At 41.9% G+C, this 24,942-nt stretch overlaps 2 protein-coding genes and 1 pseudogene across 13 annotated transcripts in view; 1 reads left to right on the top strand and 2 right to left on the bottom strand.

Annotated features, from left to right (window-relative positions):
• LOC133243357 (fibrous sheath CABYR-binding protein-like) overlaps positions 1-24,942 on the bottom strand; it is a 188,245-nt gene that overhangs the window by 35,463 nt on the left and 127,840 nt on the right. The gene's annotated exons all lie outside the window — the stretch shown is intronic.
• LOC133243353 (fibrous sheath CABYR-binding protein-like) overlaps positions 1-24,942 on the top strand; it is a 277,781-nt gene that overhangs the window by 188,247 nt on the left and 64,592 nt on the right. For 4 of the 7 annotated variants that reach the window (XM_061410155.1, XM_061410151.1, XM_061410148.1 and 1 more), the window contains 3 exons: positions 12,063-12,142; positions 12,618-12,756; positions 13,160-13,285. In XM_061410155.1, coding sequence (XP_061266139.1) covers positions 12,063-12,142; positions 12,618-12,756; positions 13,160-13,285 — 345 coding nt within the window. The remainder of the gene's footprint in view (positions 1-12,062; positions 12,143-12,617; positions 12,757-13,159; positions 13,286-24,942) is intronic. The other 3 variants (XM_061410154.1, XM_061410152.1, XM_061410150.1) reach the window with 3 other exon arrangements.
• LOC133243356 (endogenous retrovirus group PABLB member 1 Env polyprotein-like) lies at positions 3,113-24,917 on the bottom strand (annotated as a pseudogene).

Here is a 24,942-nt window from a genome sequence, read left to right as displayed (position 1 = left end):
GGCAGTCTTTCTATTATAATTGAAAGATGGACTTTCTGAAAACTCTTTCTCTTCAGGTATCTTGAGGTTTCAGCATAAAAAGTTGTGTTGGTATCCCTGCCAGGTGAAAACCCAATCAGCACACTGAAGTCAGAAGTATAATTTTTGGTACAGTAGATAGGGGGCTGTAGGGGAGGAGAGAGGTCCTGATGGAAGGTTAGCTAAGCCTGCAAGTATTGTGAAAAAGGTCACTGACTCTAAAGGCCCAAACCAAACAACAACTCACAGGTCCCTAGGAAGACACTGGTGTTCCTTCCACATAAGTGTCTGTGTTAGGACTTTCAGACCATTGCTCTTTTGGCTCCCATGATGCATTGGAGCAGCTTGTGACACTTATAACACAGTCCTGCTTTGACTCAGGCTGTGGACGAGAGTCACAGCCTCCTCTGCAGCACCGCCCCTTTTGTGGGTGATCTGGAGCCCTTTTTGTGATGTCTGGGAGTCGACAGATTCTGACGGGAAATGAGAAAGAAAATACATAGCGCAGGGGGTACATGCACCGTCCTTGATAGAGATGCAGCTGCAGCTTGTTACAGTAACCAGTTGGGGATGAGAAGAGTTTGATTTGGTGACTCAAAGAAGAAATGTGCAAATGAACTCAATTCAAAGGGAGAAAACATATTAAGAGGGGCTAAACAGCTACGATTCCCATTTCTGTACCAGGCAGGGTGCTCCATTACTGTTGTGAGAAGGCTCCGTGCTCTGAGCTCTGGGAGGGAGTGATGAGTGTTCTAAGGACCCGCCATCAACCCTAAGCAGGGGGCGCTGAGTGTGTAAAGACATAAGTCTCAGCCTTCAGCACTGACAGACACAGAAACTTCTTAGCCCCGTTGAAAGTGGGGCTGTGGCACCTTCAGTTCAGTTCAGTTCAGTTCAGTCGCTCAGTTGTGTCCGACTCTTTGCGACCCCATGAATCGCAGCACGCCAGGCCTCCCTGTCAATCACCAACACCCGGAGTTCACCCAGACTCGCGTCCATCGAGTCAGTGATGCCATCAAGTCATCTCATCCTCTGCCTTCCCCTTCTCCTCCTGCCCCCAATCCCTCCCAGCCTCAGAGTCTTTTCCAAGGAGTCAACTCTTCGCATGAGGTGGCCAAAGTACTGGAGTTTCAGCTTTAGCATCATTCCTTCCAAAGAAATCCCAGGGCTGATCTCCTTCGGAATGGACTGGTTGGGTCTCTTTGCAGTCTAAGGGACTCTCAAGAGTCTTCTCCAACACCACAGTTCAAAAGCATCATTTCTTCAGCACAAGGAAACGCAAAGGTAAGGTGGTGGTGGTTGTTCGTTTTCAATCGCTCGGTCCTGTCCAAATCCTTTCACGAGACCCCATGGACTGTAGCACCCCAGGCTCCTCTGTCGTCCACTATCTGCCATATTTTGTTCAAATTCATCTGCGTTGAGTCGGTGATGCTATATAACCATCTCATCCTCTACTTCCCCCTTCTCCATTTGCCTTCAATACTTCGCAGTGAAAGGTTGTTGCTGAACCATGAAAGACGCCGGGATTCTTGGCCTCTGGAGGAGAAGACTTCATTCCGGGGCCAGAGACAAGCCTTGATGGCTCAGAGCTTTTGTGTAATAAAGTTTCATTAAAGTATAAAAGAGATAGAGAAAGCTTCTGACATAGACATCAGAGGAGGGGACAGAAGGAGTGCCCCCCTGCTAGTCTTTAGCTGGATTTTATATAGCTACTAGCAGTCTGCTAATTAAAGAAAGGCAATGTCTCAAAACTCAGAGAATGGCACCAGGCCCCTCACCCACAACATGCATTTTGAGATAACATTGGCGCCAGGTGAGTCATCCCGGGCCATAAAACCATTGACTTGAATCTTGAAGAAAGGCAGATTTCCATACAAATATATAGTTTCATTGACGTAGATTAGAAGAACAAGGTATGAGTTTAACATACTGGTTTGTCAAGTGGGTTCTGAGCCTTTAGGCAGAACCGCCTTGAAGACAGAGTCTAGGGTAAATGCATAGAACATTAACATAGCTTAAGACAAGCATTTCCATAAGAAAAATGCATTGGTTAGCCCAAGGCTTGAAAAAAGTGAAGTTCAGGTGGAACCAGGTGTCATTATGGCAACACAAAATTTGAAGAGAAATCTCTTTTTATATTTGTATAGAGAAGGAGAAAAAAATAACACTAGTTTGTTTCCTCCTGCCGCTTAAGAGAAAGATAAAAAATGTCCAACACTTGCAGCCTATTTCCTCTGTTTGGAGACCCCTGGCCTTCCTGCCTGTTACCCTCTCATTCCCCTCTTTTCTTTTAGGAGAATTATGTTGCCTAGGGAAAGGGGAGTAATTCTCACTCCATAACTTCTTCTGAGCTGATAAGGGGCATTGTCCCTAAATTGGTGAGGCAACATATTGTCCTAACCCTCATATTGAAGGTCTCTGATCCAGGGGTCCCAAGAAGTAGCTGGAGGAAGCTGCAGCAGTCGCAGGAGTTTGAGCAACCATTTGTAAATTAAAAGCCTTCATGCGACTAGAAACAAATTCAGCTACACAGTTACAGGTGCAGGGAGCAAACAGCAAAAACAGAACAATCAGAATTAATGTAATCAAGATAGTTTTCCACCATGGGGAACTAGTTAATGTCTCCCAAAGTGAGGCAATTGAGGCTTCAGGAGCATCCATAGCCTGAATCATCTTGTTCATGTGTTTAGTAAAATGAGTACCATTAGTGCTCATGTCACGTATATATGTACAGCACTGGGTATGAATAATGGCACAAGTTCCTCCTTGTGCAGCTGTCAGAATATCTAAGGCCAATCTGTTTTGTAAAACCACCTTTCTAATTTGTATTTGTTCAGCATTAAGAGCTGAAATAGAGACACAGATGTATAGAACAGGCTTTTGGACTCTGTGGGAGAGGGAGCGGGTGGGATGATTTGGGGCAATGTCATGGAAACATGTATAGTATCATATAAGAAACGAATTGCCAGTCCAGGTTCGATACAGGACCCTTGGGGCTGGTGTACTGGGATGACCTGGAGGGATGGTACGGGGAGGGGGGTGGGAAGGGGGTTCAGTATGGGGAACACGTGTACGCCTGTGGCGGATTCATGTTGATGTGTGGCAGAACCAATACAATATTGTAAAGTAATTAGCCTCCAATTAAAATTAAAAATGTTTAAAGAAAAGAGCTGAAATAGATTTTTCAGAATCTTGTAATGCCTGTTGAGTAAAAGTAGTCAAAGCATCCATTCGTAGCATAACATCTGTAGTTCCCAGAGAGGGAACAAACACTGCAGCCAAATAATCACACCAGTGAAATGCATATCTTGCCCACCGAGTTTAAGGTGTGGTAAATTAGCAGGCTTTTCTGAAAGCTCTGAAAATATGAAGCCGTGAGTAAAAGCTAGACCTAGGGTGCATCTCCCTATCCAGCCAGGAGGAAGCCATGCCCATAGGTAGGAGCCACATATCCAAAGGTCCCATTTGGAGCAAGCCAGCGTGACTGAGATATCCAGTCCCAATCAGTGCCTGGCCAGGCAAAGGGAGGACCTGAACTGGGGTTGGAAAATTCAGGAATGATTACCTTGCATATTTCCTGAGGCAAAAGTCCCAATTGTTTCCAATCATTATAATTAAGTTGTTGGCTAACTTCTGGGGATGGCTGTATTTGTCCCCAGCATATATGGGCAGTAGACATTAGATGTCCTTTTTTAGGAGTTAGCCATATAACCTCATATCATCCCATATTTGATAAATGTCAGGTACAAAGCCACTAGATCTAGACCCATTTACCTTATGTGTAGTGAAATAGGCATAAAACCAAGACAATGTAAATCAAAATTAAAAGCCACGTTATGTCCATAGTTAAAGTACAAGTGTTGCACCAGTCCATCTTAGGGTTGTTAGATGTCATCAGATTAAGAAGAGGCATCACATACGATTGTTGTCGAAGGTATTCGCAGACTTGGAGAAAGTCTTTTCCTTGAAGTGGAGATGTCCACCATGGGAAGCCTTCCACTGATGAACAAGGGAGCACTCTGCACACCCAGCAGTTAGACTGATTGTGGAATGCAGCATAGGAGTGAGCCCAGAACAGGAAGGCATTGTCTTGAGGATCAAACGGCAAACTCAGGATTTTTGGAGTCAGCAGAAGTAGGCTCACACAGAGTATCAGGCCCATCTGAAAAGTACAAAGTCAGAGCATAGAAAGTAAAGACATAAAATGACGTCACTTAGTTCTGGTCAGGGTGCCACCTCTTAAACTTGAGTGTGATGCATCGACGAATCAATTCCTGGCACTTTGACAGCTGTGGGAGAAGAAAGAATAAGCTGCTAAGGGCCTTTCCAGAGGGATTTGAGGGATTGGCCCCCAGATCCCAATGTTTTTATCTGGACCTCAGTTCCTGGCTGAAATAGAGGCTTGCTTGACTCAGAAGCTGGGTCAGGAGTCACCTTCCGGAGTTTCGTTAATGCTTGTTGGAAAGCTGAGAGCTGAGTTACATAATTAGTTAATTCTAAGGCTTCAGGGTCTATAACAATGTCTGTGCATAAGAAAGGCCTTCCATAAATACATTCAAAGGGGGACAGCCCCTCCTTTTGGGGGACAGTCCCAGCCCTCATTGAAGCTATGGGTAGAACTTTAATCCAATTGTCCTGTGTCTCTTGAGTTAATGTGCACAGATGTCTTTTGATAATGTCGTTAGCTGTTTCAACCTTTCCTGAGGATTGGGGTCTCCAGGAACAGTGTACGTGACATTCTATTCCTCGAGCTTCAGACATCCCCTGAGTTAGAGCTGTTTTAAAGGCGGAGCCATTGTCACTCTGAAGCCTCTGTGGCAGCCCAAACCTGGGGATAACTTCATGGATTAAAATTCTTTTAACCTCCTTAGCCTGTTTTCTACGACAGGGAAAAGGCTCAATCCATCCAATAAAAGTATCCACCCAAGCTTGTGAGCAAGAATATCCATTAGCTTGTGGCATATGAGTAAAATCAGTTTCCAGTCTTCTCCAGGATATTTTCGACTTCGTTGTAATCCAGATTTTGCTAGCTTTTCAGTCTTTGGGATATTTTTCTGAGAAACTTAACATCTTTTGATAATGTCCTTTAAAATTTTCATTACATTTTTTACCTTCAAACAAATGAGAAGCCATCTGGTAAGTACTCTCTTGAGAAACCTATATGCAGGTCAGGAAGCAACAGTTAGAACTGGACATGGAACAACAGACTGGTTCCAAATAGGAAAAGGTGTACATCAAGGCTGCATATTGTCACCCTGCTTATTTAAATTATGCAGAGTACATCATAAGAAACGCTGGGCTGGAGGAAGCACAAGGTGGAATCAAGATTGCTGGGAGAAATATCAATAACCTCAGATATGCATATGACACCACCCTTATGGCAGAAAGTGAAGAGGAATTAAAAAGCCTCTTGAGGAAAGTAAAAGAGGGGAGTGAAAAACTTGGCTTAAAGCTCAACATTCAGAAAACGAACAACATGGCATGTGGTCCCATCACTTCATGGGAAATAGATGGTGAAACAGTGGAAATAGTGTCAGACTTAATTTTGTTGGGCTCCAACATCACTGCAGATGCTGATTGCAGCCATGAAATAGAGAGGGTAACAGGCAGGAAGGCCAGGGATCTCCAAACGGAGGAAATAGGCTGCAAGTGTCATTTTTTATCTCTCTTAAGCGGCAGAAGGAAACAAACTACCGATATTTTTTTCCTTCTCTATACAAATTTTAGCGGAGGTTTCTCTTAAAATACTCTGTTGCCATAATGACACCTGGTTTCACCTGAAGCTAACTATTCTCAAACCTTGAGTTAATGCATTTTTCTTATGGAAATCTTTGTCTTAAGCTCTGTTAATGTACTATGCATTTACCCCAAACTCTGCCTTCAAGTGGATTCCACCTAATGGCTCAGAACCTACTTGATAAACCAGTACATTGTTCCCCTAATCTATGTAAATGAAACTATTTTTTATGGTAATGTGCCCTTCTACAACATTCAAGTCAATCGTTTTATGGCCAGGGATGAATCCTCTGGTGCCAAGATTATCCCAAAATACATCTTATGGATGAGGGGCCTGGTACCATTCTGAGTTTTAAGACATTCCTTTCTTTCATTAACAGACTGCTAGTGACTATATATAACATCCAGCTGAAGACTAGCAGGAGGGTACTCTTTCTGCCCCCTTCTGATGTCATGTCAGAAGCTTTCTCTATCTCCTTTATACTTTAGTAAAACTTTATTACACAAAAGCTCTGAGTGATCAAGCCTTGTCTCTGGCCCTGGAATGAATTCTTCTCCTCCGGAGGCCAAGAATCCCAGCATCTTTTCCTTCAGCAACAACCTTTCAAAAGTAAAAGACGCTTACTCCTTGGAGGGAAAGTTATGACCAACCTAGATAACATATTAAAAAGCAGAGACATTACTTTGGCAAAAAAGGTCCATCTAGTCAAGGCTATGGGTTTTCCAGCAGTCATGTATCTATGTGAGAGTTGGACTGTGAAGAAAGCTGAGCGCCAAAGAATTGACGCTTTTGAACTGTGGTGTTGGAGAAGACTCTTGAGAGTCCCTTGGACTGCAAGGAGATCCCACCAGTCCATCCTAAAGGAGATCAGTCCTGGGTGTTCATTGGAAGGACTGATGCTGAAGAGAATCTCCAATACTTTGGCCACCTCATGCAAAGAGTTGACTCATTGGAAAAGACCCTAATGCTGAGAGGGATTTGGGGCAGGAGGAGAAGGGGACGAAAGAGGATGAAATGGCCTGATGGCATCAGGGACTCGATAGACATGAGTTTGGGTGAACTCCGGGAGTTGGTGATGGACAGGGAGGTCTGGCGTGCTGCGATTCATGGGGTCACAAAGAGTCGGACACGACTGAGCGACTGAACCAAACTGAACTGACCTGAAGTACTGTCTACACCTAAACAAAAACTCTGGTGTAAACCCTTAAGAATTTTCCATTGAGTATTTTCAGGAATTATTAATCGTCCATCCTCAGACCGTAGCCATCCTTTATCAGTAATCTTTGCTCCTCTTTTCTCATATCTTTCTAATTTTTCCTCAGTATATTGTGGGTTTTCCTGCTACACGGGACCTGTCCAGATCAAAGGCATCTGCAGTGAAGGGGTTTCCTAAAGTGCCGCTTTTCTTGCTTGACAGTCAGCCAGCTGATTACCTTCAGCTACTTTACTCCCATCCCTGCTGTGCCCTTTGCAATGCATAACAGCTACTCCTTTAGGACAATATATAGTAGTCAAAAGTCTCTGCAACTCTCTGAAAGGCTTAATAGGTTCTCCTGTTGTCCTTTTACACTGTCTTTCTTTCCATATTGCAGAATGAGTGTGTAAAGTCAAATAAGCATACTTAGAATCAGTGTAGATATTTGCTCGCTGCCCTTTGCTTAACTCTAGAGCTCGGGTCGGGACAAGGCGATGGCACCCACTCCAGTACTCTTGCCTGGAAAATCCCATAGATGGAGGACCCTTGTAGGCTGCAGTCCATAGGATCGAAAAGAGTCGGACACCACTGAGCAACTTCACTTTCACTTTTCACTTTCATGCATTGGAGAAGGAAATGGCAACCCACTCCAGTGTTCTTGCCTGGAGAATCACAGGGACAGGGGGCCTGGTGGGCTGCCATCTAGGGGGTCGCATAGAGTCGGACACGACTGAAGCGACTTAGCAGCAGCAGCAGCAACAGAACTCAGTTCAGAGCCACAAGTTCCGCTAACTGAGCACTGGTTCCCTGGGGGAGAGATTTTGCTTCTAAAACCTGTTCAGCAGTCACCAGGGCATAACTTGCATTGCGTTTCCCATCCTGATCATCAGTATCAGGGTCTTTTCCTGTGAGTCAGCTCTTCCCAGCAGGTGGCCTAAGTATTGTAGCTTCAGCTTCAGCATCGGCCCTGCCAGTGAATATTCAGTTGGTTTCCTTTAGGATTGGCTGTTTTGATATCCTTGGTGTCCGGGGAATTCTCAAGTGTCTTCTCCAGCACCACAAACCTAAACCATCAATTCTTTGTCACTCAGCCTTCTTAATGATCGAACTCACACATCTGTACATGACTACTGAAAAAGCCATAGTTTTGACTATATGGACCTTTGTCGGCAAAGTGATGTCTCTGCTTTATACTATGCTACCTAGGTTTGACATGAGCTTCCTTGGTGGCTCCGTGGTAAGGAATTCACCTGCATGGGTGTACCTATGGCTGATTCTTGTTGATGTTTGACAGAAAACAACAAAATTCTGTAAAGCAATTATCCTTCAATTAAAAAATAAAGTGGGAAAAAAAAAAAGAATCTCCCTGCAATGCATGGGATGTAAGAGTCATGGGTTTCACCCCTGGGCTGGGAAGATGCCTTGCCATGCCCCATGGGAGGAGGGCATGGCAATCCACTAAAGTATTCTCGCCTGGAGAATCCCATGGACAGTGGCACCTGGCAGGCTACGGTCCATGGGGTCATAAAGAGTCAGACACAACGAAGCAATCAGTATGCATGCATACTAGCTTTGTTATGGTTGTTCTTCCAAGGATCAAGTGTCTTAATTTCATGGCAGCAATCACCATGCACGGTGATTTTGGAGCCTCCAAAATTAAATCTGTCCGTGCATCCACTTCCCCCCTTCTGTTTTCTGTGAAATGATAGGACTGGATGCCATAATCTTATATTTTTGAATGTTGACTTTTAAGCCAGCCCTTTCACTCTCCTCTTTCACCCTCATCAAGCGGTTCTTTGGATCCTCTTCAGTTCCTGCCATTAAAGTAGTATGATCTGCACATCTGAGCTTCTTGATATTTCTGCCAGCAACCTTGATTCCAGCTTGTGAGTCATCCAGCCCAGCATTTCCCATGATGTGCTCTGCATGTAAGTTGAATAAGCAGGGTGACTATACAACCTGTCTTACTCCTTTCCCAATTTTGAAACAGTCTGTTTTTCCATGTTTTATTCTAACTGTTACTTCTTAACCCTCATACAGTTTTCTCAGGAGACAGGTCAGCTAGTCTATTACTCCCATCTCTAAGAATTTTCCACAGTTTGTTGTGATCCACACAGTCAGAGGCCTTGAGGTAGTCTAGTCAATGAAGCAGAAGTAGATGTGTTTCTGGAATTCCCGTGCTTTCCCAATGATCTAATGAAGGCTGCAATTTGATCTCTTGTTTCTCTGCCTCTTCAAAACCAACTTGTATATCTGGAAGTTCTCGTTCCATATACTGTTGAAGCCTAGCTTGAAGGAGTCTACTAACCGGAGGCTTCAGAAATATGGGACAATCTAAGCTTGAGAAAGTGGAGGGCATGAATGAAGCCCAATAAGAGAGACAAGAAGAGGATTCTCTACTTTCCATGATGTTAGCAAGCTGGGCAAGGGCTAGGCCATACTTTCAAGTTCTTGTGTAGGACAGTAGGCTTTATCTAGAAAGTCATAAACAGTTCTGGAACTGTAAGAGAGGGAGGGAGAGGGCGGTGAGTGGGAGACAGGCACCCTGAGTGGATGTGAGAGACCCATTAGAAGGGGGTTGACAATTAAATTGAGGGGGGGGTGGTTTGGACTAGAGCAGATGTGGTGGACATGGGAAAAAGTAGTTGCATTAGACATTTTCAGAGTAAAATGGACAGAACTCAGCAAGAATGTTGACTTGAGGTGAAGAGACGGAATTGTAAACCTGGTTAAGACCAAGTTTCTGTGTACTGTCATAAGGGTACAAAGGTGTCTTAGGGAATCCTGGAAGTTCGCCAGGTCTGGGAAGAATTTCAAATAAGACTTTTATGTTTATGAGCTCAAGGTCTAGATGGATACAATAACCAGTATTTACATACTTAAAAGATCCTTTTCCTTTTTTAAATAAGTGAGAAGTATTGAGAAACAATTTATATACAATAGAAGTCAATGCTTTAAAGCATTACCGTTTGTCGAGTTTTGACATATGCATACCATTGTGTAAATGCTACCACAATAAAAATGTAGAAAATATCCCATTGGTTTGAAAATGCTCCCTTGGGCTATTTGCATTCAGACTCCTTCCTCCACTCCTATACCCTGCCCTGGCGACCACAGATATATTTCTCTGCCTATAGTTGTGCTTTCCCAGAAATCCATTGACATGAAATCATATAATACATAGCTTTCTGCGTCTGACATCTCTCATTGGCAAAGCTGAGATGCATCCTTGCTGTTACATGCATTAGTAGTTCCTTTTAAAATGACTGTGCAGTGTTCTTTTGTACAAGTAAGCTCTTTTGTTTTTCTTTCTTCTATATACCAGTTGTTGAAGAGTTGGGCTGTTTCTAGTTTTGGCTATTAGGAGTACATGAGTAGAATATTTGAGTAAAGGTCCTCGTGTGAACATGTTTTCCTTTCTCTTGGGTAAAATTAAAACTCCTAGTAAGTACGAAAATCCCTGCTATAATAGAATAAGAAGAATGTGCTACTGGAGAAGAGTGCAGAAATAGCTACAGAAGGAATGAAAAGGCTAAGCCAAAGTGGAAACAACACCCAGCTGTGGATGTGTCTGGTGGTGAAAGTGAAGTCCGATGCTAAAGGAACAATACTGTATAGGAACCAGAAGTATATTCAGAGAAACTAGTTACCAGTTCAGAGATTTAAATGTGCAGTGCACCAAGCAAAAAGTGGAAACAGAGGCATCGATTTATGTACTTATTCCATGGAAGTGAGTAAAGCCATTGGGAATATGACGGAAGAAGGAAAATGCAGAAGCAGAGAAGGAAATGGTTCATCAGAGCACGTATAAAAATAGGTATTAAAAAAGTAATATCTATTTCTGTCATGACTGTCTTTCTGAGACACATTCTCCACTAAGGGTAACCTGGGACTACCTATCACCACAGGTTGTGGATGCATAAGAAAGACTGCACTGGAAGGAAAAAAATATAGCCTTCAAGCCCCTTTCTCATCCTCCAGACACCCTGCGGTTCCAGGACTCTACCTCAATAGCAGGAAAACTGCAACCTGCACTGCACAGGCCCAACTCAGTGAGCATGCGCAGTGTGTGCGTGCGCATCCGTTGCTGCGCATGCGCCTTGGTGCGCATACGCCTTCATGAGCATTCTGTGAGGAGCGTTGGGCCTGAGACGGGTCTGTTTATTCAGTCCCGGTTCTTTCTCACTATTTGAGACTCACCAGGTGGGTTCACAGGTCTGTCCTGTCTGGCATTTAAGTGCGTGTGCATGTGAGGGGGAGCCAGTGAGTTTCGCGCGGGTTGGGCAGTGCGATCTAGGGCCGTTGAGGAGGAAGGCCCTCAAGGTAGTCATCTTTCTCCTCACAAGTATTGCGAGGCCATACTTCTTGCCTTGGGGGCAGGAGAGGAAGAGCAGTGGGCAGAGGAGGGCAGGGGGTAGGATGATGGTGGGGGGAGACTTGGGGGTGCTATTTGAGATATTTGGTTCATTGGGGCCCTGAAACTGACGACAGAGCACAGAATCTGGGGCCGGCAGTGGGACCTGGGCAGGGGGCGGGGTGGGCGATTAAGGAAAGGCCTAGAAACCGGACCGCAGTGGGGTTGTGACTGTATCGCGGGTTTTGTGGTAAGGTGCCAAGAGAGAGTGGACCGGTTGCTCTGTATGCAGCCTCACCTCAGCCCCAGATACTGAGAAAATCCCATAGTCAGGCTGTAAAGACTGAGCCTTTCTTCGTGTTCCAACTGAATTCCAAGGGAGTTGGGGAAAATAGGTCTGGTGAATAGGAGTGTGACATGAGCAATAGTCCTGAGCTTTTGAATTCCTAGCAGTATTTCACTAAAGATCTTCATGATGGAGAAGTCTGTTGTGAAATCAAACGTCCTCACAAAAATTCAGCCTTGTTGTGTACCTTAAGGTGATTTCTCTGCCAGCTTCGCAAAGACACAAATGGCTTTGCAAGCGACTGTATTTGGTGTAATTGAAATGCATGTACACTCATACTTAACCAGAGTTTTCTTTTGAAAGTATGTTCACATTAAAAAAAAAAAAAACAAGTCAACATAAGGTCATAAAAGTGATCAAATATAGCTTTACTCTTAAATACATTTTCTAAATCACAATATTCTGCTTTCAGGGAGAAATATGAGTGGGCAAGTGGCATCAGCATTGGGACCTACAAAGCAAGATTGCTCCCAGGTGGATGAACCTGTGGTTGTGAGTAACCTTACCATTTGGTGTTTTCTATTAGCACAAGTTAATTTTTGAGAAAATGATGTTAAGTAGTACAGATGTGGTGATAAAGGTCTTCCATGCTTGTAAAGGGTGAGAATTTGTCATAGGAAGGAACATTGATCCAGATATATTATAGTCCGGCATTGCCTGGATGATTATACTGTTAAATTCCCTGGAAATGTGCCCAGTGACTCCCTCCTCCTGCTCGTTAACAACAGGCTGCATACTTCCATCCCAACATAGATTTAAATAACTTCCAAAGTCATCCTGGGTAACTCTTATGGGAGCTAACTCTTCTCTGTGGGAAGAGTAACTTTATTAAAAGTAAGTACATAGAATTATGTTGGGAAAATGTTGTTAGTTTTACTTATGATCAGATATATCTATGTATTATGTATATTTATGCTATTACATGTATTAACAACAAAAGTTTTTATTTGCATGCACTCTCTACTAGGACCAGCAGCCCAGTGTTGAGCAACCTCAACAAGAGAAACCGCCAGCTGAGATTCAGGATATCACACCTAGAAAGGAAGAAGTACATGGAGAGGATCCAGTGAATTGTGATGAAGAAGAGGAGAAGGATCCCTTTGAAAGTAAAGTGTATCTGTGTGTCATGCCTTAAGACATAACCAGTAAGAAGAGGAAAGGAAACATTAGAAAAGGACTTCAGACAGTTCCTAAAAAACTGAGGAGAGTATAGTTTGCAGGTCAGTGTGGTCGCTCAAATTTTCCCTTGTTTTCAAGACGAAGAGAAGGGGGCAACTAAGGTGTCTGAGGACAACCCTGGAAAAGGAAAATGGTAATAACATTCGGAAAATTCTGCTTTCCTTTTTCTCCAGCAAAACATTCCCAGAAGAATGCTCCTGAGGTTCTTATTCATCACATTTTTAGCATACTAACCTAAGGCTTTTAATTCATAACACCGAGGGAATGAATATCATCATTCCCTTCTTTATATTGTATGCTTTACAGCTGAATTGATGCATTTTTTTAAAGATTCTGGCCTGGAAGCTGCGCTCCAGCAATTAGCTCTGGCAAAGACTGGGGGTGAAGGTGGAGATGGTCCTGATGTCAGGGAGGAGTTTGCATCAAATACAGAGCCTGTTGAAATGCCAGAAGCAGGTATGTCATCCATTCAGAAAGTAATTTATGTGGTTTCTGTTTTTCAGAATATTATATCTTTACTAATATACAGGGAACATTACTATTATTTTAATAATAGAGTTCACATATTCTTTGAAAGATAGTTCAGACCCCTGATGCCTGAATCCTGTCTGTTTCTTTATTTGAAAGACTTACAGACTTTCAAATAAAGAAACAGACAGGATCAAAGCCATATCGAATTGAAAATAGGGAACTGTTTTCTTCTCTTGAGTATAAGTACTTTAAGCAATAGCTAATAATTTTCAGGTTCTTTTATAATTTCTGCTTGTAGCAAATATGGAATGCATTTGTAATAAATATCACTTTATATGAAATATGCTTAGGCATCCAAGTAGGTTCTAGTACCAGCTTTAGCATAATGTGTGTGATTCTGTGAAATCCCTTAACTTCTAAACTCAACTTTACTCGTGTAAGTTGTGAATTCAGAACAGATACACGAAGATGCTGATCTTTCAATGCTAATTTCTGCATTCTCTGATCCTCTTTGATGGAATGCATACAAGAATACTCTGTTTTGTATGATGTATTTATCATAAAATGTCATCTTGAGTCAAATTATAACAGGGGAATTGAGATTTCATTTTCTGACGGGGGACACATGTACACCTGTGGCTGATTCATGTCAATGTATGGCAAAACCCACCAGAATATTGTAATTAGTCTCCAATTAAAATCAATTAATTAATTTTTTATAAAAGAAAATGAGCCAACATTCTGCTTGATGTATGTTAAACTCTCTCAAATTCTGAATTCTCTAGCTCTTTAAAAAATAGTTGCATTTTAAATCCTTTCCCCAGGGAAGCATGAAACAACTGAATAATAAAATGGCCAAAGATAGTCTAGTTTCCTGTTTCTGTGGCTGATCAAGTTGAGAGAGTGCATTTAGTCAGTGATATTCAAGGCAGGTGTGAGTAAGATACATATGCTAAGCACACTACCTGCCCCCACGTTTGGTCTTTTTTTGAGGGGGAGAGGTTGCTTATTTTAATTGGAGGATGATTACTTTACAATACTATGAAGGTTTTGCCATATACCCCACTCTCACTCTTAAAGAACTAATAAAAATCTGAGCCTCATGATATAATCATCTCTAACCATATCAAGTATGTTATTTTTCCTCTTTGATACATGAGTTTAAAAAGTTTTGAAGGCCAAAAATTGTAACTCTAGTTCTTCCCGCGAACTTGCTGACAATGAAGTGCATGGTTCTGATTTTCAAGGAGGAACTTCATAGTTAGGGAAGAATTTACTGTGTATTAGCCTTCTAAATATTTTAACTTTACATTTTTTTTCCATTCCATTTTAACAATTAGATGAAAATACAACTTCCAGACGACTATCAAGTAACTACATAACATGATTAAAATGTTCTCATAGAAAAATCTTAGCCCTAAATATGTGTGGTATTTAAAAAGAAAAATACATAAATTACAAGGTACATAAATATAAAATCCTACATCCAACATAAAAGGTAAGAAAAAGAGCAACAGAATAAACCTAAGGGAAAAAGAAAACGGTACTTATTAAAAAACAGGTATGAAGTGTTAGGAAGAGGAAAATAAACTCAACTAATAAAGACAATGTGCTAGTTTACATAATTTTTAATATATATATATATATACATACACACACATTTTTCAATATTCTTTTCTGTTGTGATTTATCACAGGAGACTGGACATTAGTTCCCTGTGCTATATAGTAGGACCTTGTTGTTTATCCATTCTGAATGTAATGGTTTGTATCTGCCAACCCCAAACTGCCAGTCCATTCCTCTAGGTTACATCATTGTGAAGCAAATGGACAAAGCCCAAGTACTCATAATTAGAAATATGAACAAGACACTAACAGTTAGTATATTACAGAATTAAAACAGTATAATCTGGAACTCAAATATTTTCAGAATATTGATGAAATGGCTAGTAGGGTAGAAAAACAAATATTATTTAACATACCCCACAGTAACTAAATAACTAAACATCACAAATACCATGGATGAACTTTTGAAATTGGTCCGTTTTCTCTCAAAAGCCATTATCATTTAGAAACAAAAAAATCTGCTTTTCCAGATTTTCTTTCTCTCTTCCTACTTGCTTTTCTCTCTCACTCATACTCCCTCTTGCTCTCCCTTTTCTTCTCTCCTTTTTTCTTTCTTTCCTTTTTTTTGGTGTGGCTGTGAGAAACAATCCTATTTCCGCTTCACATTTTGATGTCCCCATGTTGCTAGTGATAGTAATGACTTAAAATTAGTGTCACCATATAATGTATTATACCAACTGGAATGCTTTCCAGGGTGAAAAGAAACATTTAGAATTACATGAGGGCCACAGGTAAAAAAGGGGACAAATGGTTAACCGACTTAAAACAACCGTATCAGGGATAAAGTAGAACAAATGAAAATGTCTAGTTTTCGACAGTAGAGAAGAAACAAATGTAATACTGGCCTTTTTATTTACTTAAGCAGTAACAGAGAAAACAACTGTTTAGGTATCCTATATTCGGAATATTATTTCAAACCAATGCATTTAAATGATACTTTTTTGGGATTTTTTGTTTCAGTTTTTGTGTATTTTGTTCTCCTTAGGGTGCTTTTTGTTGTTAGGTATTTTACTGAATGTGTACACAGTTTTGCCTTCTACTGAAAACTACCTTCTGATAGGTTCCATTGATTTCATTTGTTCTGAACTCAGTGTCCTTCTTTTCTTGTATAACTAGGAAGAGTAGTGTGTTTTTAAAAATACTGGTAATGTGCCTGAAAAGTCTATAAAGTCTCTATAGAGGATTAACTGAAGGTAAGCCAAAGGTCGCCCTTAGTGTTCCTGTTTTAGTCCGTTTTATAAAACTACAACTGCAGTGAACTTTGTATACCTCTCCTGTCATCAAAATAAAGTTCTGCTAAGTGACTTTTTTAATGTTTATATTATAGGTGAAGGGCAACCATTTGCTTGAACGAAGATAAACTGAAACCATCTATGCTGTTCTTATGTTGTGTATTTGACTATTAAAGTTTGGTCAATAAAGTTTCATTTTCTACTTGCACATTTTTTGTTAAATTTACCCCGGGTATTTAATATTATTGAAAATTTATGGTTTGTGATTTTTATTGTCTAGTTGAGGATGTATGTAGAGATAGAATGTCATATATAGATTTTCTGTCCAACAATTCCTCTAAATATGCATATTAATTCCACAAATTTAGATGTAGATTATTTTTGCTTTTCAAAATATACTATTATATTTGAATATCAACAGTTTCTACTGGCTTAAACCTTAAACCTGTCCTCATTTTGCAGCATTGAACAAACCTAGCCAGAATAGTCTTGACTAAAGCAGGGGATAAATGGCATTTTTCCCAATAGGAAATGAAAAATCTTCTCCATTTCAACCTGTTTACATTGCTTTTTGTAGATATACTTTATCAGAGTAAGTTCCATTCTATTCCTAGTTTGCTGTCTTGAATATCGATTAATTTTCATCAAACACTTATACTGCATCAATTGTGATGATCATAGAATTGTTTTCCCTCCATTTTTCTATTAATGTGGTGAATTGCATTGGTAACCTTATACATGTAAACCACCCTTGCACTTCTAGGGTTAAAAAAATTGGGTCATAACATATTCTTTAGGTATAATCTACATGTTCATGCATATACATACATATATATACCCACACATAAAAAATTCATAAAAGCCTTTGGTCTTCTCTTGAATAAATGGGTTTACAAAATGTGCCACCCAAATCTCATATGGTGTCCCTGATGAAATCATTGACAGAGAAACATTTTTAAAAACTTAATATATTTGTATTGTCCTATAGAGAAATGGAATGCCAAAGCCATTGTTAAAGGTTGTAGGGAGACAGGAAAAGAACTGCTGTCAAATTGCATGGCAAATGGCACAGCATATCTTTCACACATTTCTGACTTGCCTTCCAAGGGTTTTGGGGTGCAGGGAGAGAACAGCCACAAACATCTTTTCTTCTCCATGACGTCCTCCATTGGCTTGATAGTCACCAGATGTCAGAAGCCCTCCAGTTGTCTGTGAGTGAGTGTCTGTGTGTGTGTGTGTATGTGTGAATCACTTAGTCGTGTCCGACCCTTGCGACCCCACGAACTGTAGCCTGCTAGATTCTCTGTCTATGGAATTCTCCAGGCAAGAATACTGGAGTGGATTGCCATTCCCTTCTCCAGAGGAGCTTCCCAGCCCAGGGATCGAACCCTGGTCTCCTGCAGATTCTTCACCGTTTGAGCTACAGGGAAGTCCTCCAGCTGTCTGATTCCTCCCTTATATCCTTGTTATTAACATAATAACAAAACGCTTACATCTCTGAGCCCCCATATGCATCCTCATGCACCAAAAAACTATATTTCTGCAACAAAGGACCTATTCAGACTTCACTCTGCTTAGCGAATAACAGGGGATTATAAATAGCAGCTGTTGTGCCCTTACAGAGGTATGAAAATCCAGGTCCTACAGGTTTGAAAATGGGAGATTCAAATCTACCATGAAACTTAAATAAGTGTATCCCAACTTACCAAAAAGTATGTGAAAAAGCCCCTAGGTCATGGAGCTGTCTGACAAGATTAGATCCTAGCTAGAAGAAAAGGGAAAGGAATGAGGGGAACTTCCTGAGACAAAATGACTTCAGTCTTATCTGCTCTGTCTCCTTATTGGCTATGACATGACATAACTGGGCTTCCCTGGTGGCTCCGACGGTAAAGAATCCGCCTGCACTGCTGGAGACCTGGGTTTGATCCCTGTGTTGGGAAGATCTCCTGGAGGAGGCCACGGCAACCCACTCCAGTATTCTTGCCTGAAGAATCCCCATGGATAGAAGTGCCTGACGGACTACAGTGCATGGGGTCGCAAAGAGTCAGACACGACTGAGCGACTATGCACAGCACGTGACATAACTCAGAGTATCAGTACTGGCTCTGACACATACTGAGTGAAGGTGAGAAAGGTACTTACATCCTTTGGATCTGTTTCCCCATTTCTAAAGTGGAAATTACAAGTTTACAGTAAATATTTGTTATGAAGAATAAACAAGATAACGTGAAGTAGGCATTACGTTGCAAATGGATTTGCTTTATTCTACTCCATTTTTTCATTTAAACATTTACAATTACAATTCTCTCACAAGTGATACAGATTTTGAATTTCATGTAGACTATAAGGTTAGCTTTTAAAATGAACTGGACTTCAGAAACATATTTTGTTTAAATAAATATATCGATTCAATAGCAGATTCAATAGCTGGTATCAGACATGGCATCCATTGTAAGGTTGGTTTGTTAATGAGGACTGACAAGGCTACCCTAAGTCATAATATGTAGTGAAAACTGTGCTCTTTGCTGTGTGTGATCAGAAAATAAGCCAGTTTTCTGGTCACACAACATCACACAACTCAACACCAGAGTCTGTCACGTAGTCAGGCAGCCAGTCCCTAAGTCACAGCGCAGGAGCTACAGGGCCTCAAGGCACCGCTGCAGTTGTTAGTTTGGCTTGTCACCTTCTACGGGCTTGGCCAGTTAGGAGACAATGAACCTGAATGGATTCAGATTCTACCTTACAGACAGTGCAGAAGCAATATGACCCTGGTGTCACTTGCTTTGTCCATAGTCCCGGGGTTTGCCACTGAATTGGAAGGGCTCAGTAAAGGCACTACAGGTGGTGGGTCTCTGCCACGAAGGAGCCCGCAGTTGTGCCCTATGGCACTGAGAAGCTCTGTAGTCCACAGCTGTACTCTCTGCTGGGGCTAGGGAGACATCTTATGTTCAACTGAAACCAGAGGTGGATGAGTAACAACTTTGTGTCACCTCCAGCTGGATGAGGAGGCAGGTGAGAAATGGCCTCATAGCAGCTCTTCATCAGGCTGCTTCTCTCCCCTTGCTGCAAGAGCAATCAGGAGGTTCTCTGACAAGGTTCAAGCCAGCCTGCAGTTTAGCCTTGCCTACGTAGCCTAAGTGGGGATATGCAGGGGCACCAGGGCACCAAGACAGAGTCACACTCCTACAGTGTTTTTTGGAACAAGACACAAGGCTTTATGTATGATGCTACAAATATGACACCTATATACTGACTCCTACATGGAGGAGATGCTTTTCCTGGCAGTCATTAAAAATATCCCTTCATTGAGTACACACATATTGATTACTAGCATGTCTCAGGACGTGTCCGCAATGCTTGAAATAACAAGACCAGTGATGTGAGGTGGATGATGGGAATATCACACTGGTGGGCCAGACAGACACATAAACAGAAAAGAAGTGCAAAAGAGAAACACAGGGAATGGACCTAAGGGAAAAGCAAAGCAAAACGGTGAGCAGGGTGGCCAAGAAGCAGGAGGAAAGCTAGAAGATAAGGTTCATTCTAAGAGTGAAAGAGGTTATATATAACACAGCCGTGCTTTGACCCAGGCTGTGGATGAGAGTCACAACCTCCCCTGCATCACTGCCCCTTTTGAGGGTGGTGTCTGGGAGTCTAGAGATTCTGAAGGGAGAGAAGGAAAATACATAGTGCAGGGGGTACGTGCACCCTGATAGAGATGCAGGTGCAGCTTGTTAGAGTTACCAGGTGGGGATGAGCGGAGTTGGATTCGGTGACTCAAGAAGAAGTGTGCAAATGAATGTAAAGGGAGAAAGCACATGGAGAGGGGGGTAAACAGCTCCAAATCCCATATCTGTACCTGGGTAGATGCTCCATTACTGTCATGAGAAGGCTCCCTGGTCTGAGCTCTGGGAGGGTGTGATGAGCATTCTAAGGACCCATCATCACCTAAGCAGGGGGCACTGAGAGTGTGAAGACTTAAGTCTCAGCCTTTACCACTGACAGACACAGAAAGCTTCTTCGCCCTGCTTAGAGTGGGGCTCTGGCAGCTTAGGGAAGCTCAAAGGTAAGGTGGTGGTGGTGGTGGTTGTTCAGTCGCTCAGTCGTGTCCAACTATTTACTACCCATGGCCTGCAGCATGCCAGGCTCCTCTGTCCTACACTATCTCCCTGACTTTGATCAAATTAATGTCCATTGGGTTGGTGATGCTATCTTATCATCTCACGCTCTGTCCCCCCCTTCTCCTCGTGCCTTCAATCTTTTTGCATCAGGGTCCTTTCCAAAGAGTCAGGTATTCCCATCATTTAGCAAAAGTATTGCAGCTCGGCATCAGTCCTTCCAGTGAATATTCAGAGTTCATTTCCTTTAGGATTGGCGGGTTTGTTCTCCTTGCTGTCCAAGGGATTCTCAAGGCTCATCTCTAGCACCACAATTCGAAAGCATCAATTCTTTGGCACTCAGCCTTCTTAATGACCCAAGTCACACATCTGTACATCACTACTGGAAAAACCATAATTTTGACTCTACAGACCTTTGTCAGCAAAGTGATAGCTCTGCTTTTTAATATGGTGTCTAGGTTTGTCATGGTCTTCCCTGGGGGCTCAGCAGTAAAGAATCTGTCTGTTATGCAGCACACTTAGGAGATATGAGTTCAATCCCTGGGTTAGGAAGATCCCCTGGTGAAGGGCATGGCAACCCACTCAAGTATGCTCATGTGGAGAATCCCCTGGACAGAGAAGCCTGGTGGGCCTCTGTCCATGGGGTCGTAAAGAGCCAGACACTACTGAAGTGCCTGAGAATTCATGTAAGCTAGGTTTGTCATAGCTTTCCTTCCAAGCAGCAAGCGTCTTTTAATTTCATGGCTGCAATCACCATTTGCAGTGATTTTCGAGCCAAGAAAATGAAATGTGTCACTGCTTCCACTTCAGTTCAGTTCAGACGCTCAGCCATGTCCGACCCTTTGTAACCCCTTGAACCGAAGCACTTCAGGCCTCCTGTCCATCACCAACTCCCGGAGTTCACCCAAACTCATGTCCATTGAGTCGGTGATGCCATCCAACAATCTCATCCTCAGTCATCCCCTTGTCCTGCCCTCAATTTTTGCCAGCATTAAGGTCTTTTCAAATGAGTCAGTTCTTCACATCAGGTGGCCAAAGTATTGGAGTTTCAGCTTCAACATCAGCCCTTCCAATGAACACCCAGGACTGATCTCCTTTAGGATGGACTGCTTCCACTTATCCCCCTTCTATTTGCCATGAAGTGATAGGACCAGATGCCATGATCTTAGTGTTTTAATAGTTGAGTTTTAAGCCAGTTTTTTCACTCTCCTCTTTCACCCGTATCCAATGGTTCTTTAGTCACTCTTCACTTTCTGCCATTAGACTGGTATCATTTGTGTATCTGAGCTTGTCAAGATTTCTCCCAGCAATCTTCATTCCAGCTTTTGAGTCATCGAGTCCAGCGTTTTGCATGATGTACTCTGCGTATAAGTTAAATAAGCAGCATGACAATATACAGCCTTCCCGTTCTCCTTCCCCAACTATGAAGCAGTCATTTGTTTCAACTCTGGTTCTAACGGGTGTTTCTTGGCCCCCATGCAGGTTTCTGAGGAGACAGGTCGAGTAGTCTGGCACTGCCCTCTGTTTAAGAATTTTCTCTATTTGTTGTGTTCCACTCAGTCAGAGGTTTTAGTGTAGTCAATGACACAGAAGTAGATGTTTTAGAGAAAGCAGATGCATTAGACGTTTACGAAGTAATATGGACAGAACTCAGCAAGAATTTGGACTTGAGGTGAGGGAGAGGGAATCGTAAACATGGTTAAGACCAAAGTTTCCTGTCATAAAGTACAAAACTGTCATGGTGAATTCTGGAAGTTGTCCAGGTCTGGGAAGAATTCCACATTAGATTGTTATGTTTTTGAGCTCATGGTCTATATGGATACAATAACCAGTATTTAAATACTTAAAATTTCCTTTTCCTTTAAAAAAAGTGTTGTGGTATAATTTATATACAATAAAAGCCAACACTTTAACGTATTACCATTTGTAGATGTTTGACAAATGTATACCGTGGTGTAAATGTTACCACAATCAAAACGTAGAAAACGTCTCAATGTTCAAAAATGCTCCCTTGGGGTATTTGCCGTCCGACTCCTTCCTCCACTCCTGTACCCTGGCAACCACAGATACATTTCTGTGCCAACAGTTGTGCCGTTTCCAGAAATCCATTGACATGAAATCATACAATATGTAGCCTTCTGTGTCTGGTTTCTCTCATTTGCACAGTTGAGACACATCCTTGCTGTTACATGCATTAGTTACTTTTATTTTTTTATTATCGTGTAGGATTCCTTTGTACAGGTATACACTTTTGTTTTTCTTTCATCTGTATACCAGTTGTTGAATAACTGGGTTGTTTCTACATTTGGCTCTTAGGAATACACGTGTGGAATATTTGAGTGCAGCCCACTGTGTGAGCATGTTTTCATTTCTCTTGGGAAAACTGCCAAGAGTAGAATTGCTGGGTCATATAAGGCTTCCCAGGTGGCGCTAGTGGTAAAGAACCCATCTGCCAATGCAGGAGACTCAGGTTCAATCCCTTGCTCTGGAGGATCCCCTGGAGTAGGAAATAGCAACCCGCTCCAGTATTCTTGCCTAGAAAAGTCCATGAAGAGGGCTCCTGGCAGGTTACAGTCCATGGGGCCCCAGAGAGGTAAACACGACTGAGCGACTGAACACAGACACACATACATGGTAATTTGTGTATCTTAGAATCTAAACTGTGTTCTCTGTAGACCACATACACATGGATGTTTTTTTAACTGTTCTCGCAGTGTCTGCCTTTTGGTTGGATTGTTTTATCTATTTACATTTAATGTTGATACAGACTTACATCTGCCAATGCATATTTCTGTCTCATGTCATTTTGTTCTATGGTCCTCATTTCACTGCTTTCTTTTCCATCCAATGGATATTTTCTAATGTAGCATTTTAAACCCTTTACTGATTTTCCACTATTTTTAAGTTGTTTCCTTAGCTGTATGCCACTATAAACATCTTACTTTATCACAATCAGCTTGAAATTTACACAAATGCTAATGAGATACAGAAACATTACTCCTATATCGCTCTATTCAGGTTTCCCTCTTTTCCTCATATTGTCACATATATCATAAATCTATAAAGGGTAAGCCCATTAATACATTCTTCTTATTATTACATTATATATAATGTTATGTGATGAAAAGCTGATATATGGCAGGATATCAGGTATCTATAACTTCTGTTATATTCACCCTCTTGGTCATGATTTCTGATACTTTGCATGTGTTTGTATGGATTTGACACCATCCAGATTTGTTTCCTTACCTAATACAACTTTGCTCCAAACCACCTCCTTTGTGCTGCTACTGCAAGTATATTACATGCCATATGTTGTTGGCCCAACAATAATTGGGCTTCTCTGGTGGCTCAGACAGTAAAGAATGTGCCTGCAATGCAGGAGACACAGGTTCAATCCCTTGGTCAGGAACATCCCCTGGAGAAGGGAATGGCTAACCTCTCCGGTATTCTTGCCTGGAGAATCCCATGGACAGAGGAGCCTGGCAGGCTACAGTCATGGGGTTGCCAAGAGTCAGACATGACTGAGCAACTACTGCTTTCACAACAATAAATTATGTGATATTGTTTTAGACAGTTGCTTTTTAAATACAGGAAGAAAGGAGGGAAATATGTGTCCATAAAGAATTTTTCTTCATATAATTACCTTTACCTGTGCTCTTTGCTTTTTTACATGGATTCAGATTAACATCTGAATTCACTTATTATAGCATGAAGAACTTCCTTTAGTTTTTCTTGTAAGCCAGTTCTACCAACACATTCCCTAAATTTTTTTTTTTAATTTGGGCATACCGTTACTTTGCTTTCATTTTTTTTCTTAAACCACTTTATTGTGGTATGTGTGACATGTAAAAAGCTGTGTACTCACCCGTGAAATCATCACCAGCTTCAATATACAAAACTCAACTGTATTTCCATACTAGTGGTGAATACTCCTAATAAGTAAGAAAATTCCAGTTACAATATAAAAAGAACTTAGGAATTAGTTTAACCAAGGAGGTGTAAGATTTGTACATTGAAAATGACAAAACCAGTTGAATGAAATTAATGAAAATTTAAGTAAATTGTCGCTGAGTATCAATGGGCACTAGAGTTTCCCCTAGAAATTTGCTGTCATTGTACACACATCTCTGAGCATGTAGGAATATTTCCTTAAGGCACATTCACAGCAGGGAGACCGCTGGATCAAAGACTTCCTTGGCTAAACACACATCTGTGGAGTACCTACTATGTGCATGTGCCTGACGCTGTTCTAAACGCCAAGGAGGCATCACAGAATAGGACTGACACTTGTCCCTCTTTCATGAAGGCAAATGCTGCTGAGGATAAGGGCAGGATGGAATGTAAATTCTGATGGGTGCTGCCACAGACCCCTGCAAAGGTGTTTCACCAGTTCACACTGGCCTCAGTGGGGCAGGGGAGTGAATGTGCCTTTACTGGCATCTGGGTACCATTTGGAGGGTGGGAGGTCTTGGCAGGAGGCTGGACACCTTGTGTCCAGTTCCTTAGAAGAGCCTCAAGTCCACAACTAGGATTGATCCACGTAGGGATTTCAGGGGCTGTGAATACCCTGGGTGTCCATACCCTTGGTTGTGACATCACAAAGTGTATTTGTCAAAGCATGGGAGGTCTCTGACCCATCGGTGGCTGGGCTAGAGGTGTGGCTG

Source organism: Bos javanicus, chromosome X (assembly GCF_032452875.1).
Source record: "Bos javanicus breed banteng chromosome X, ARS-OSU_banteng_1.0, whole genome shotgun sequence".
In the NCBI taxonomy this organism is placed as follows: Eukaryota; Metazoa; Chordata; class Mammalia; order Artiodactyla; family Bovidae; genus Bos; species Bos javanicus.
This window is presented reverse-complemented; position numbering and strand designations above follow the sequence as displayed.